At 42.4% G+C, this 12,569-nt stretch overlaps 1 protein-coding gene across 3 annotated transcripts in view; it reads left to right on the top strand.

Moving 5' to 3' along the window:
* The window catches only part of nkx2.9 (NK2 transcription factor related, locus 9 (Drosophila)), a 92,085-nt gene extending 80,296 nt beyond the window's left edge, over nucleotides 1–11,789 (top strand). The window contains exons 1-2 of one of the 3 annotated variants that reach the window (XM_055640538.1): nucleotides 9,487–9,842; nucleotides 9,936–11,789. In XM_055640538.1, the coding sequence (XP_055496513.1) occupies nucleotides 9,641–9,842; nucleotides 9,936–10,477 (744 nt within the window). In that variant the 5' untranslated portion in view covers nucleotides 9,487–9,640 and the 3' untranslated portion in view covers nucleotides 10,478–11,789. Of the gene's footprint in view, nucleotides 1–9,486; nucleotides 9,843–9,935 lie in introns of those variants that run through there. The other 2 variants (XR_008724002.1, XR_008724005.1) reach the window with 2 other exon arrangements.
* The last annotated feature ends 780 nt before the right edge of the window (nucleotides 11,790–12,569 follow it).

Below are 12,569 nucleotides of genomic sequence, written 5' to 3'. Positions count from 1 at the left end.
AAAACTGGACTATAGCTGGTTTTTCATTCATCGTAACACAATAGTTTCCTTCAAACAAACACCAGCCTTTGTGAATCCAGAAAGGGAGTCAGGGGATTCTTTAAACTGGGTGCATCATCACCAAAGTCAGGCACAATGTTTCCTGGAACTAGGCAGCCAGAGCCTGGGGCAATCTATAACCTTTCTATTCTTCACAATAACAGCATCAGGTAGCTCATTCATTCGTTGTACATGTTTCCTCCAACATCCACATATGATTTCACTTTAAGTGCTTCCTTCGGTTTACCCGCCACAGCTGGCAATGCTATTGTCACTATCTCAGATATAAGTGGCAAACCTCCTTGCTTGCAAGAATTACGAGATGCAAACAGCAGCTCAAATTCCGTGCTCTCCCACTGCTCCTCCTATTCTCTCATCTGATTTCCGCACTTCTATTTCCCAGGAGATCTTCCACCTGGGTGTGCTGACAGCTGAGCCCATGACTGGGCTGTAAAGCAACATTCTGATCATGAGTTCCTGCCCCGAACATTCGTTCTGCCCCAGTGGCCTCCTCATTGACGCTAGAAGCCACTAACTTCCACACATTTCCTAGCACTCGGGCATTAGCGAAGCATAGTTTAAATACAATGGCCCTGCTGAAATGAATGGCTACGGAGAGAAGGGTAAAGAGAGATTATTGACATGTCTATTTCTGTGTATCTATGACTGTGTCTATGTCTATGACTGTGTATGTGTGTGTCGATGTGCGTGTGTGCGTGTGTGCGCCTGTGTCTAACTGTGTGCATCTGTGTGTGTCAGTGTTTGTGTCTGCATGTGTATGTGTGTGTGTGTGTGTGTGTGTGTGTGTGTGTGTGTGTGTGTGTGTGTGTGTGTGTGTGTGTGTGTGTGTGTGTGTGTGTGTGTGTGTGTGTGTGTGTGTGTGTGTGTGTGTGTGTGTGTGTGTGTGTGTGTGTGTGTGTGTGTGTGTGTGTGTGTGTATGTGTGTGTGTGTGTGTCTGTCTGTGTCTAAGGGTGTGCGTCTGTTTGTGTTATTGCCTGTGTGACTGCATGATTTTGTGTGTGTGTCTAAGTCTGTGTCTATGTGTATGCATATGTGTGTGCGTGTGTGTGCGTGTGTGTGTGTGTGTGTGTGTGTGTGTGTGTGTGTGTGTGTGTGTGTGTGTGTGTGTGTGTGTGTGTGTGTGTGTGTGTGTGTGTGTGTGTGTGTGTGTGTGTGTGTGTGTGTGTGTGTGTATGTGTGTGTGTGTGTCTGCATATGCCTGTGTGCGTATGTGTGTTTGTTTGTTTTTGTGTGTCTGTGTGTGCCTGTGTTTATGTGCGTGTTTTGTCCTTTTTAAAATCAGTTTTATGTTTCATAGGTCCTGTGAGATCTTGAATATGTGCGAATGTAAAAATTAATACGGTAACTGTGGCAGATCAGGTGAGGACCAGGAGGTGAAAGTAAGGGAGTCTAGGCTCCCATGTTGTACTGCTCAAGATGCAATTGATGCTGTTTAAACGAGATCGCCATACTCTCACTCCTGGGATAGACAGAGTTGACGTGGAAAAGCTTTTCCCACTGAGAGTAGGGAAGATTCAAACAAGGGGACATGACATGAGAATTAAGGGACTGAAGTTTAGGGGTAACATGAGGGGGAACGTCTTTACTCAGAGAGTGGTAGCTGTGTGGAATGAGCTTCCAGTGAAGGTGGTGGAGGCAGGTTCGTTTTTATCATTTAAAAATAAATTGGATAGTTATATGGATGGGAAGGGAATGGAGGGTTATGGTCTGAGCGCAGGTATATGGGACTAGGGGAGATTATGTGTTCGGCACGGACTAGAAGAGTCGAGATGGCCTGTTTCCGTGCTGTAATTGTTATATGGTTATATTATATGGTTTATTATATTGTTTACATTGCACTATGTTTACATATTCTGTTGTGCTGTGGCAAGTAAGAATTTCATTGTTCTATCTGGAACATATGACAATAAAACATTCTTGAGTCTTGACTGGGAGGACATAACCTTGCATCAGAGTCATTGGGTGAGTGCAAGTAGCTCTGTGTAATGTGGTGGTGCCCACACTGTATGATGTGAGGTCTCCCTGTGGAAAGGTACACCTGGGACCACACTGGGCAAAACAAAATGCTTCCAGTGCAGGTAGACAGTGATCACAAGGAAGCTCAAGGCTTTTTATGTAAAGTAACTTCATGTATATTAATTTATGACATGATTTTAACCCTCTTTAAATCATTCTGCATGGCAAATGTAACAAAGGGCCTCAACCTGAAACGTCATCCATTCCTTCTCTCCAGAAGAACTGCCTGTCCCGTTGAGTTACTCCAGCATTTCATGTCTAACTCCAGCAGGAAAGGCAGGTGAATCACTAAGTGATTTGATCGCTGATTGAAAGAAACTTAACAGCAATTCAGTTTTTGAATTTAAAAATAAGGCACAAAGATTTTGCGTGTTCTCTGAAACCTTTAAGGCTTTGGCAGTGGGTGGGTGATGAAAAACTTGCAACATAATTGTCACAGCTGCTCTTGTGAATGATTTTCTAGTTTAATTGAGTTAGGAGATACTGCATGGAAACAGGCCCTTTGCCCACTAAATCGACCCCATTCATCGATCCACACTAGCTCTATGTTATCTCACATTTTCATGCTGCCTACACATTTGTGGCAGCATCTGTGCAAAGAATGCACAGGCCACGTTTCTGGTCAGGACCCTCCTTCAAACCAGAGGTCAGGATTGAACCCAGGCCACAGCATGAACATTTTCCTCCCAACAAGAATTACCTTACATTTTTGCGAATTACATTTATCTGCCTATATCGTTTGTTAGATTATTTGTGTCCTCCACAAAGCTTCCCCTCCTGCTGTGTTTATATCATTGGCAAACCTGGCTCCATTGCACTCTATTACATTCCATTTCATCTAAATCATAAATATCAAGCGTGAGCAAGTTAAGTTTGAAAACTGATTTTTGTGGCCAGCAATTAATAGCAGCTTGAGAGCTTAAAAAATACATGTTTTTGCCACCCTCTAGAAATGGACTCTGATTATCTTGCCCCTCAAGTTATATAAACCTCAAAAAGAACACCCCACATCTTTCTACATTCCATTGAGAATACACCTAACCTGATGAATCTCTACTGCCCTCCCTTCCAGGCACCACCCTGGCAAATCTCTTCTACACTCGTTCGAATGCCACCACATGCATTCTGCAGTGTGGCGACCAGAACTGTGCACAATATTCCAAATACGGCAAAATACGTAAATGTTTTGTAAAGCTGCAATCTGATATCCCAATTCTTATGTGTAGGAAGGAACTGCAGATGCTAGTTTACACCTAAGATAGACACAAAATGCTGGAGTAACTCAACGGGACAGGCAGCATCTCTGAAGAGAAGGAACGGGCGACGTTTCAGGTCGAGACCTTTGTTCAGACTGAGAGTCAGGGAAGGGGGAGACTAGAGATACGGTAGGGTGAGGTTTTCAAACCATAAGCTTTCACAACATTCACCACTACTTCCATAAGTTAGGGTACAGTCACTTCACCAATACCCCAATTTGGACTTTGGACTTTATCTCTGGTATTGGTGTGCCACATTGCTGAGAACTCTGCACTCTCTATCTTTCCCTCCATATATCTTTCCCTTTGTGCTTGAGTTTGGCGATAGTATTTATTTGCAGTATTATTTAATTTGATTGGGAAGCTCTTCGTTGTACCTCAGTACACGTAACGATAATAAACCTGAATCTAAACCTAAACCTACTTCACTACCCTATCCAGATAAGTCACAATTTTCAGGGAGCTAAAGATTTACACCCCAAGGTCTCTTTATGTCACTATTCCTAAGTTCCTTGCCATTTGTTGAATATGTCTGTTAAAATTTGAAGTCTCAGATGCATTACCTTGTCTATCCTTTATTCACCCCCTATGCGTGTAAATATGTTATCCCCAACTTCTGAGCTGTTTCTTTTCAATTTCACAGCCCTTTTCTAGACTGCTTATTGAATGCCTCTTGACAATCCAGAGAATTGAACCTAGCCTTAACTGGTGCACAGTGGTTGCCATGTGTGTGTCTACAAAATATAAATAGAAATTCTTTACCCAGTCTGTTCCTTCATTATCTCCTCCAAACACAGACAGCATGAAGAGAATAAAAGGAGCAGGTACATCATCGCTGTGCCTCACCCTCCAGGTACCACAGCTTGGTGACTTGAAAACTCTCCATCGTTACTGGACCTACATCACGGGGTTCCCAATCCTGCAGCATTGTCCAAGTCCCATCTCCAGCAGCAGTTCCAAAATGCAGCTCACACCCACCTTCTCCGGGGCAAATAAGGAGGGTAAATAAATGCCGGCCTTGCCAGCAGTGCACAGATCCTGAAATTTGCAAACTGGAGTGAAAACTGAGCTATCTGTCCTGGGCCTCCTCCAATGCCAAAGTGAGACCACATGCAAACTGGAGGAACAGCATCTCATATTCCACTTGGGTAGTTTACAACCCAATGGTATGAACATTGAATTCTCCAATTTTAGATAACTAACCAACCCCCCCCCCCCACCCTTTTTCCCCTTCTATTTCCTGTGCCCCACTTGGATGCACTTGAATTTCTCCCAAAATCGCACCCCTCTTTCAACCCGTCCCCCGTCCATTCCCACCTGCATCCCTGCCTCGGACTTCACATTTCCAAGCCTCTTCACATTTCACTCCTCACCAATATTCCTAGTCCCCACTTTTCGAATCATGTGGTGTATTTATCAGGTCTGGAGGATTTGTTGTTTTTTAGTGCCTGAGTTGTCCAGGAATATTAATGAAGAAATATAAAGTGCTTAACGTACATCACTTTTTATTTCCTAATATCTCTGCTTTTAATGGTTTCTGCAATGAAGACAATTGTGTAACGGTGTAATTTCACCAACCAAGAAATCGAATTTCTCCCACTAGCTTTTCACACAATCCCCCATCCCCTTCCTTCCTATATCCCTCCCACTGGCTTTACATGTCACTGCTTTTTGATCCTTATCTGACACCCTTTTGTCTCCTTTTCACTTTGGGCCTTTGTCCACCATCTGCCAATCAAGCCCCTCTCACGTATCACCTAGCACTTGCAATACTTTGTCCCATCCCCACTTATTTTTCCAGCTACCCCCCCCCCCCCCCACCCCCCCCCCCCCCAACCCCCTCCACCACCCACTCCCCCCACAACGTTTGCCAGGCCATTCCTTCCCCAGATCGCGCCTAACTGGTTGAGTTGCTCCAGCTAGACACAACATGCAGAGTAACTTGGGTACACAAAAATGCTGGAGAAACTCAGCGGATGCAGTAGCATCTATGGAGCGAAGGAGATAGGTAACGTTTCAGGCCGAAACCCTTCTTCAGACTGATCGGGGGTGGCGGGGAGAAGGAAGGAAAAAGGGAAGAGGAGGAGCCCGAGGGCTGGGGGATGGGAGGAGACAGCTCGAGGGCTAAGGAAGGGGAGGAGACAGCAAGGGCTAACAAAATTGGCAGAATTCAATGTTCATGCCCACCGGATGCAGGCTCCCCATGTTCATGCCCACCTATGAGGTGCTGTTCCTCCAATTTCCAGTGTTGCTTACTCTGGCAATGGAGGAGACCCAGGACAGAGAGGTCGGATTGGGAATGGGACGGGGAGTTGAAGTGCTGAGCCACCGGGAGGTCAGGTAGGTTCTTGCGGACCGAGCGGAGGTGTCCGCTTAATCTCACTGATGTAGATCAGCTGACATCTAGATGCAGTAGATGAGGTTGGAGGAGATACAGGTGAACCTCTGTCGCACCTGGAACGACTGCTTGGGTCCTTGAATGGAGTCGAGGGGGGAGGTGAAGGGACAGGTGTTGCATTTCTTGCAGTTGCAACGGAAAGTGCCCGGGGAGGGGGTGGTACGGGAGGGAAGGGAAGAATTGACAAGGGAGTTGCGGAGGGAGCGGTCTTTGCGGAAGGCAGACATAGGGGGGAGATGGGAAGATGTGGCGAGTGGTGGGGTCACGTTGGAGGTGGCAAAAATTAATAGGATTATTTGTTGTATGTGACGGCTGGTGGGGTGAAAGGTGAGGACTAGGGGGACTCTGCCCTTGTTGCGAGTGCGTGGATGGGGAGAGAGAGCTGTGTTGCGGGGTATGGAAGAGACGAGTATCTTAGCAGGGTCACTTAGCAGGGTCAGGCAGCATCTCTTAGCAGAGTAACTTAGCAGGGTCAGGCAGCATCTCTTGAGAAAAGGCGTATGTGAGGAATGGTATTTGATAATGAAGCCACGAGAAACGGCTGAAATCTTGAGCAAAAAACAGTGCGGGAGGAACTCAGCGGGTCAGGCAACATCAGTGTAGGAAATGGACCGGCGACGTTTCCAGCTTTCTCCCGCCTACTCCAATTAGTCTGAAGACGAACCTTGACCCGAGAGGCCGCCTGGCCATTCCCTCTCCTCAGATGCTGTCTGACCCGCTGAATTACTCCAGCACTGGGTGTTGGTACTAAATCGCAATAGGCCTTTTCGGAGTCTTTTCTTAAATCTTCCGACTCAAAGACATAACTAAGAAATAAAACAGCAACCTAATAGTTTATTCTTGCTTTAATGGTGAATTTCAAGTCCTAAAAAAATGAATTATGTTGCAGACATCATCAATGCGTTGGTTTTATTACAAGCAATTATTCAAGACCTCTAGATAGACACAAAAAAACCGTAGTAACTCAGCGGGACAGGCAGCATCTCTGGAGAGAAGGAATGGGTGACGTTTCGGGTCGAGACTCGCTTGTTCTGCGTGTGATTTGAAACGCAAGCCGATAAGGAGGTAATGCCTGTTTGGAGCTAATTCTGTTGTCACTCAAACACCAGAAAACAATTGCATTCTGCACATCACTCCCAACCTGCTGGAATGTTTGTTTGCTTCGGCTCCGTTCCTCATCTTTTATTGTAGCCGTAAAGTTCGATGATGTTCGCTGCACTTTCTAACTCATCGATTTAGTTTGAAATTATGCCCGGCCTTGCTACCAACTGTCGATGTTGTTCATTCTCTCAAACTGAGCTCCGTTCGCGAGTGTTCTCGTTGTCGTTAGTTCGATTATCAGATTAAACGCAATGGTTTATAAAGCGCATGTGTGTGTTCTTCCAAACCGAGCGAGATTATGGATTTGAAAGATATACTAACATACATTTATCAGAAAAAAAATTGTAAATATTTGCATGTTGATAATTATTGAAAGAAAAACGACGAGGCTATTGTGGACGTGGGGACAAAATTGTTACATAAAAGTGATTTTTATATTAACACGTTGGCCATTTAACGGCATCCTGTAAGAAACTTGAATTCAATATTTAATCAATTGAATTATGAAGCTTAACATTTAGTATTCATTCAGCCTTTCTTGTTTGTGGGCAGTGAACGAGGCAGCACATAAAAATATAATATCTGTTCCATAGATATTTAAATGTTACTTGCCTTCAAATATTCATGCAACCGGACTCGAATCTTCCGGAAACAAAAGTAAACATTTGACAGTGAAGAGCCCTTAAGTGTGTAATTACATCGGTTTACTTATTTTTGCATATCTAGGGAGTCTTCAGTTGTTAAATAGATTAAAAGGCTACAAGAGGTCACTAAGGTTATAAATTTGTTTTAACCGAGAACGACTCCTCCGGCATTTACATTGTCGATGATTGGTGACTGTATACGGCAGTGTCTTTGACTCCTAATTGCTTAGGGACATCGATTTCTGTATTTAGAGCGGAATTTTGTAGTTTTGTACAGCATTAGAATATACACCTGCTGAATCGGGAATTAATTCTATCGGTGAAAACGACCAGAGCTTCTCGTTATCATCTTATCCTACAAATATCAACATATGTTTCGTCTTTACAACGTTTCATTGCAATAAGATTACAATATTAACACAAGCTCCATAAATACCCGTTCTGCGTTATTCTGTTATTTAAAATCAATGTAATAATCATCTATGATACAACGAATGTGAAGTACAATAGTAATTGAAGTACCTATTTAGTGTAAAATACAGATTAGATTTATGGTGACAGTCCCGTTCCATCTCTGAAGCAAATATTGGTGGCGGTTTAGTCGCTAACGCCTATGCTAAATTTCGAAACGAAATCTTGCTCTGGTACTTTGCAATTCCAGAAATTACATCTGTACTAGATATGGTAAACTGTTAATTGTAGAAGAAATTGCATTTGGGATAGATGGTCCATCTTTCTCTCGAGAAAGAGTGAATAATCCTCTGATTTTACATTTTAAGAAATCCTGTTTGAATCTGCACGACTTTTCATGCACTTGGCTGCATTAGACGTGAAGCGAAGTCGATAGCAAGCAAATCCCTTTTAATGCCATTGAACACCATGACAACAAGGAACAAACTCGGACTTATCCCAAAAAGTTAAAGCACATTGTGCTCAGGCGTCAATCATCTATTATTTGATGACTGAACAAATGCAAAGTCTTGACTGGAACAAATGCTTCCAACAGGTCTGGGACGTTGGTCTACATTTCCTCTATTGTTTGCAGCCTAGCAGTTGGCATGTATTTGTGTTCTCCCGGTTTCGACCACCCAGGACGTTGTGAGGGAGTTTGTGGAGCATGGACAGTGTCACAGAAGCAGCTTGATAGGTGGCACAAACAGGCATGGCATGGGAATATTTGCCTGAAGATTACCTACAGAAATTGTCTCGATGGCCAACACGGGGATAGTGCCATGCTAGTTGCTTACGTCACCAAAAGCTCAGCATTTTAGCACGATTAAACTACCCGTTTTGCTGAATATTTAGAAATAAAAAAATGAATGTTACGCAAGGTGCGCTTTGATCAATTAATTGGCGTTGTATTTGGATGTAAATAAAGTTGTATACTTCTTGACATAGTGCACAAAGTATTAAGACGTTGAATAAAATTAAAGCAAACAGACAATGAAAATTTTGTTATCGTAGCTGCCATTCGTCAGAACCAGTTTTACTTGTCTTGCTGTGCGTGTGAGTTTTGCTCATCATTAAATACTTCCTTTGCATTTTGCCAAGGAAATCCATATTAGGAATAAATTTACAGAAATAGGCTTGAGCGAAAATGCTCACCTTATACGTTTAAATTCAGCGTGCTCAGTTCACTTTAAAAACATATACGGGAGGTTGTTAGCAAATGAATAAGTAATTAAATGAACTAGTGAAACCTGTCACTGCTTCTTTACTTTGTATGCAAATAATGGGGAGGGGGAAGGGATGTCGCTCCACTAACCACCCAAGATGTAATTCACTAATTCACTAACACAATTACCATTATCTGTTGGCTAATCACGTAGAATATGTAATGGTGAATCCAGTTTCCTGCTGTCTTTGGGAAGTGCCGGTTTATTCTCTGGTAGGGTTGCACCTACTCTCATTAATGATTTGGTACTTGACTGATGCAGGTACTTGGGGTCCTATGGTCAGGAACCATCTGAAGGTTGTCACTGTTTGCGGTGAAGAGGACTTCTTGTGTAAACACAAGACGTTCTCTCTTATCTTTCCATTATTTGCAGCGAAATATAATTGTTCCACATTCCTCGTAAGCAAAACAAAACTGTTTCTACTCCCTTTAACGTGCCAGTAATATACTCTTCTCCGGAATTTTGGTGAGAGTCTGATAATTGCGAACATGTCGATTACGAGAACCAACTTTACAGTACGCAGTATTTTAGATTTGCCAGATCAACGTGCAATGGACAACCTTAATGATTGGGATCAAGGAGGTGGAAAGGTTACTCAATCTTCTACCATGAGGAGCGAGCTGGGCACACGCCCGCAACGAGACTATTCTAAATTGCCTTATTCTGCGTGGTTTGGTTCTGACAAGATGTGTAAGTATCGAAATTAGATTTGGGTGCCTGGTGCTGATTTGCTGTCTTGGTTTCATGCGAAGTATCTTTGACAGGACACATGTTTCCTTATAGCATCTGATGAGAGCGGCATCGATCGAGCTTCAGAGGGTCGTGTCCAAAGGAAAGGCTCTACCTCCATCACGAAGAACGAGAAGAAGAAGAAACGGCGGGTCCTCTTCTCCAAAGCACAAACGTTCGAACTTGAGCGAAGGTTTCGGCAGCAACGTTACCTGTCCGCTCCCGAGCGCGAACACTTCGCCCACCGCCTGAGCCTGACTCCGACTCAGGTGAAGATCTGGTTCCAAAACCACAGGTATAAAATGAAGAGAGCCCAGGTAGAAAGCAGTTTGCAGGTGGATGTAAACCAGCCTCAACTGGTCCGCAGAGTCGCAGTGCCAGTGCTGGTCAAAGATGGCAAGCCTTGCCACACTTGCTCTATTACTTCCATACAGATCCGGGACAAGCCCGGACATACTGTTCACCTCAGTAATTCCTTCACTGCTTTCGCAGTCCGTGGCTTCCAACAGGTGCAGCACGCTGGGCCGCTGGGCGCCTTCCCGAGTTATCATCACCTGCCGCATCCTGTAATACGGAGACAACAGTGGAGCTGGTGAATGGCAGGCACTTTGAACTCCAAAAACTTATGCTATTATTTGATTACAAAATAATAATGTTATAGTCCAGCAACTTCGTGAGTAGTGGCATTTCCCATATTATTATATTTTCTGCTATGTTCTTACACATTGCGTTTTCAGACCGCTGCCTACCTTTTCATTTGATCGTTTCCAGGAATATAACTGTTACGTGCATATCTTGTTTTCCAAAGGACCATTTAAAAAAAAGTAATTTATAGATGTAATATAATCCGGAACTAAACAAATGAAAACGACTATAGGCCTACAAGGTATAGAACATGCCAACAGCACAAGTTGCTAGTTTATTCGTGGTAATTTCTTTGGTCTGAAATAGTAAATACAGCTTGCATTGTATAAATACAGTTTTTGAAAGTGTGTCAAATTACATTTTTCAGTTTTGATAAGATCGAATTTAATCAATCAGTTGTTTCGGTATTGGTAATTTAAAATATTTTTCCAGTGTAAAACAGCTAATTAGTATTATAAACATGTAACCTTTCATTGTAATGAAATGTATGTTTAGGTTAGTTGAACCTCCTCGAATGTTATTTAACTAATGCCAAGTGAACATTTACAAACCCTTTCAAATTATTCGAGAATGGAACAGATGTTTTTCAGCATTTCCATTGAGAAATATGACGTTCTAGAAGTTAGAACGGGAGTCTCTTGTGGGTGAAAATTGTTGATTAAATAGTGTATACTTCAGACGTTCAACATGGAAATTACATCGTTTTGATTTTAATTAATTTGAATTTGAAAGTCCAGTGTTCTCTATATATTAACCTTGTACATTTATACACGTGAGCACGTTGACAGCCGAATGTTATCACTTAATCTTTCGTCTTAGCTAAACATTTCCACTGAACAAAAGTTAGTTAAAACTTTTGACAAAAACGAATATGTTTCTGACATTAAACACATATGTATATAAAGTATTGACTCTGAAAAGAGATGACAGAAATAAACAAATCCATTATCTCTATTACGAACACATTGGTTGTATCTATTGATAGCGATGGGCAATTAATATCGTATAAAAGCCACAATTCCTTTTCTGGAGATTGGATGCTGTGACGTATTTGTGTCTTGTTGTCATCGTAAATGTCTTATGACAAAAACAATCCATGTTTAGTGTAAAATACTCGTCATGATGCACGCAGCGTGAATACAATTATTCGAGGTTTTGGTAGCTCCATTACATGGTAATGAAATACTTTAGCGTGATCACGCGACAATTCTCGACGACTGGCAACAAAATACTTGGTGTCAGTGTAAAAATAAAACCAACATGCTCAACTGCTGAGTTTGTGATTACTTGAACACTATTCATCTTAAGGCAAGAAGCCCGACATTTAGTGTAACAATATCGTAACCCGATTTTTAATGACATGGTTAGGATTAAGTTACACAGAACTCTGACGCAATCTGATCCCAGCAACAGCATTCTGCGTCATGGAGGTGAGTAGATGGTTTTTTTCTGCAACCCTCTTTTGCCTATTCTCTGGACATACAGTAATTTGGGTCGGGAAATGATAACCTTCAGCGTAAATTTCTAAAATGACTAATACAACCCAACTATTTAGCCGCAGACTTTAATGAGGATAAAAAATTGCAGGCACGCAAATTAAGTATAACTATTACAGGAGCGTGAAAATAAATGAATGAAAATGCAATAATTGTAACCACAGATAATGGCTTTGTTGTTTAGCTGGGGCAGAGATAAACACTAAGTGGATGACGCAAATGTTTGGAAAAATCCAATTAAAAAATATAATTTCCCCTTGTACTGAATACCCCGAGAGGAAAAGGACGCACAATCCTTGGCAGAACTTTGTTGGCGCAGATGTAAAGGTGGCATTTTTTTTGAAAGAGTAACGGATGTAGAAAAAGGGGACATAATTCCGGAACATCGTCCGCTTTTGCTGCATTACAACTACACCTAAAGTAGTGAATGATGAGCTAATTTAATGCCCATTGGACATGACAAAGAGAGGAAGGAAGGAAGTAGTCCCATATGAAGAATAGTCAAACGTTTAAGACGATGTTTGCATATTCACCAGGAAAAGGATGG

Source organism: Leucoraja erinacea, chromosome 9 (assembly GCF_028641065.1).
Source record: "Leucoraja erinacea ecotype New England chromosome 9, Leri_hhj_1, whole genome shotgun sequence".
Classification (NCBI taxonomy): domain Eukaryota; kingdom Metazoa; phylum Chordata; class Chondrichthyes; order Rajiformes; family Rajidae; genus Leucoraja; species Leucoraja erinaceus.
This window is presented reverse-complemented; position numbering and strand designations above follow the sequence as displayed.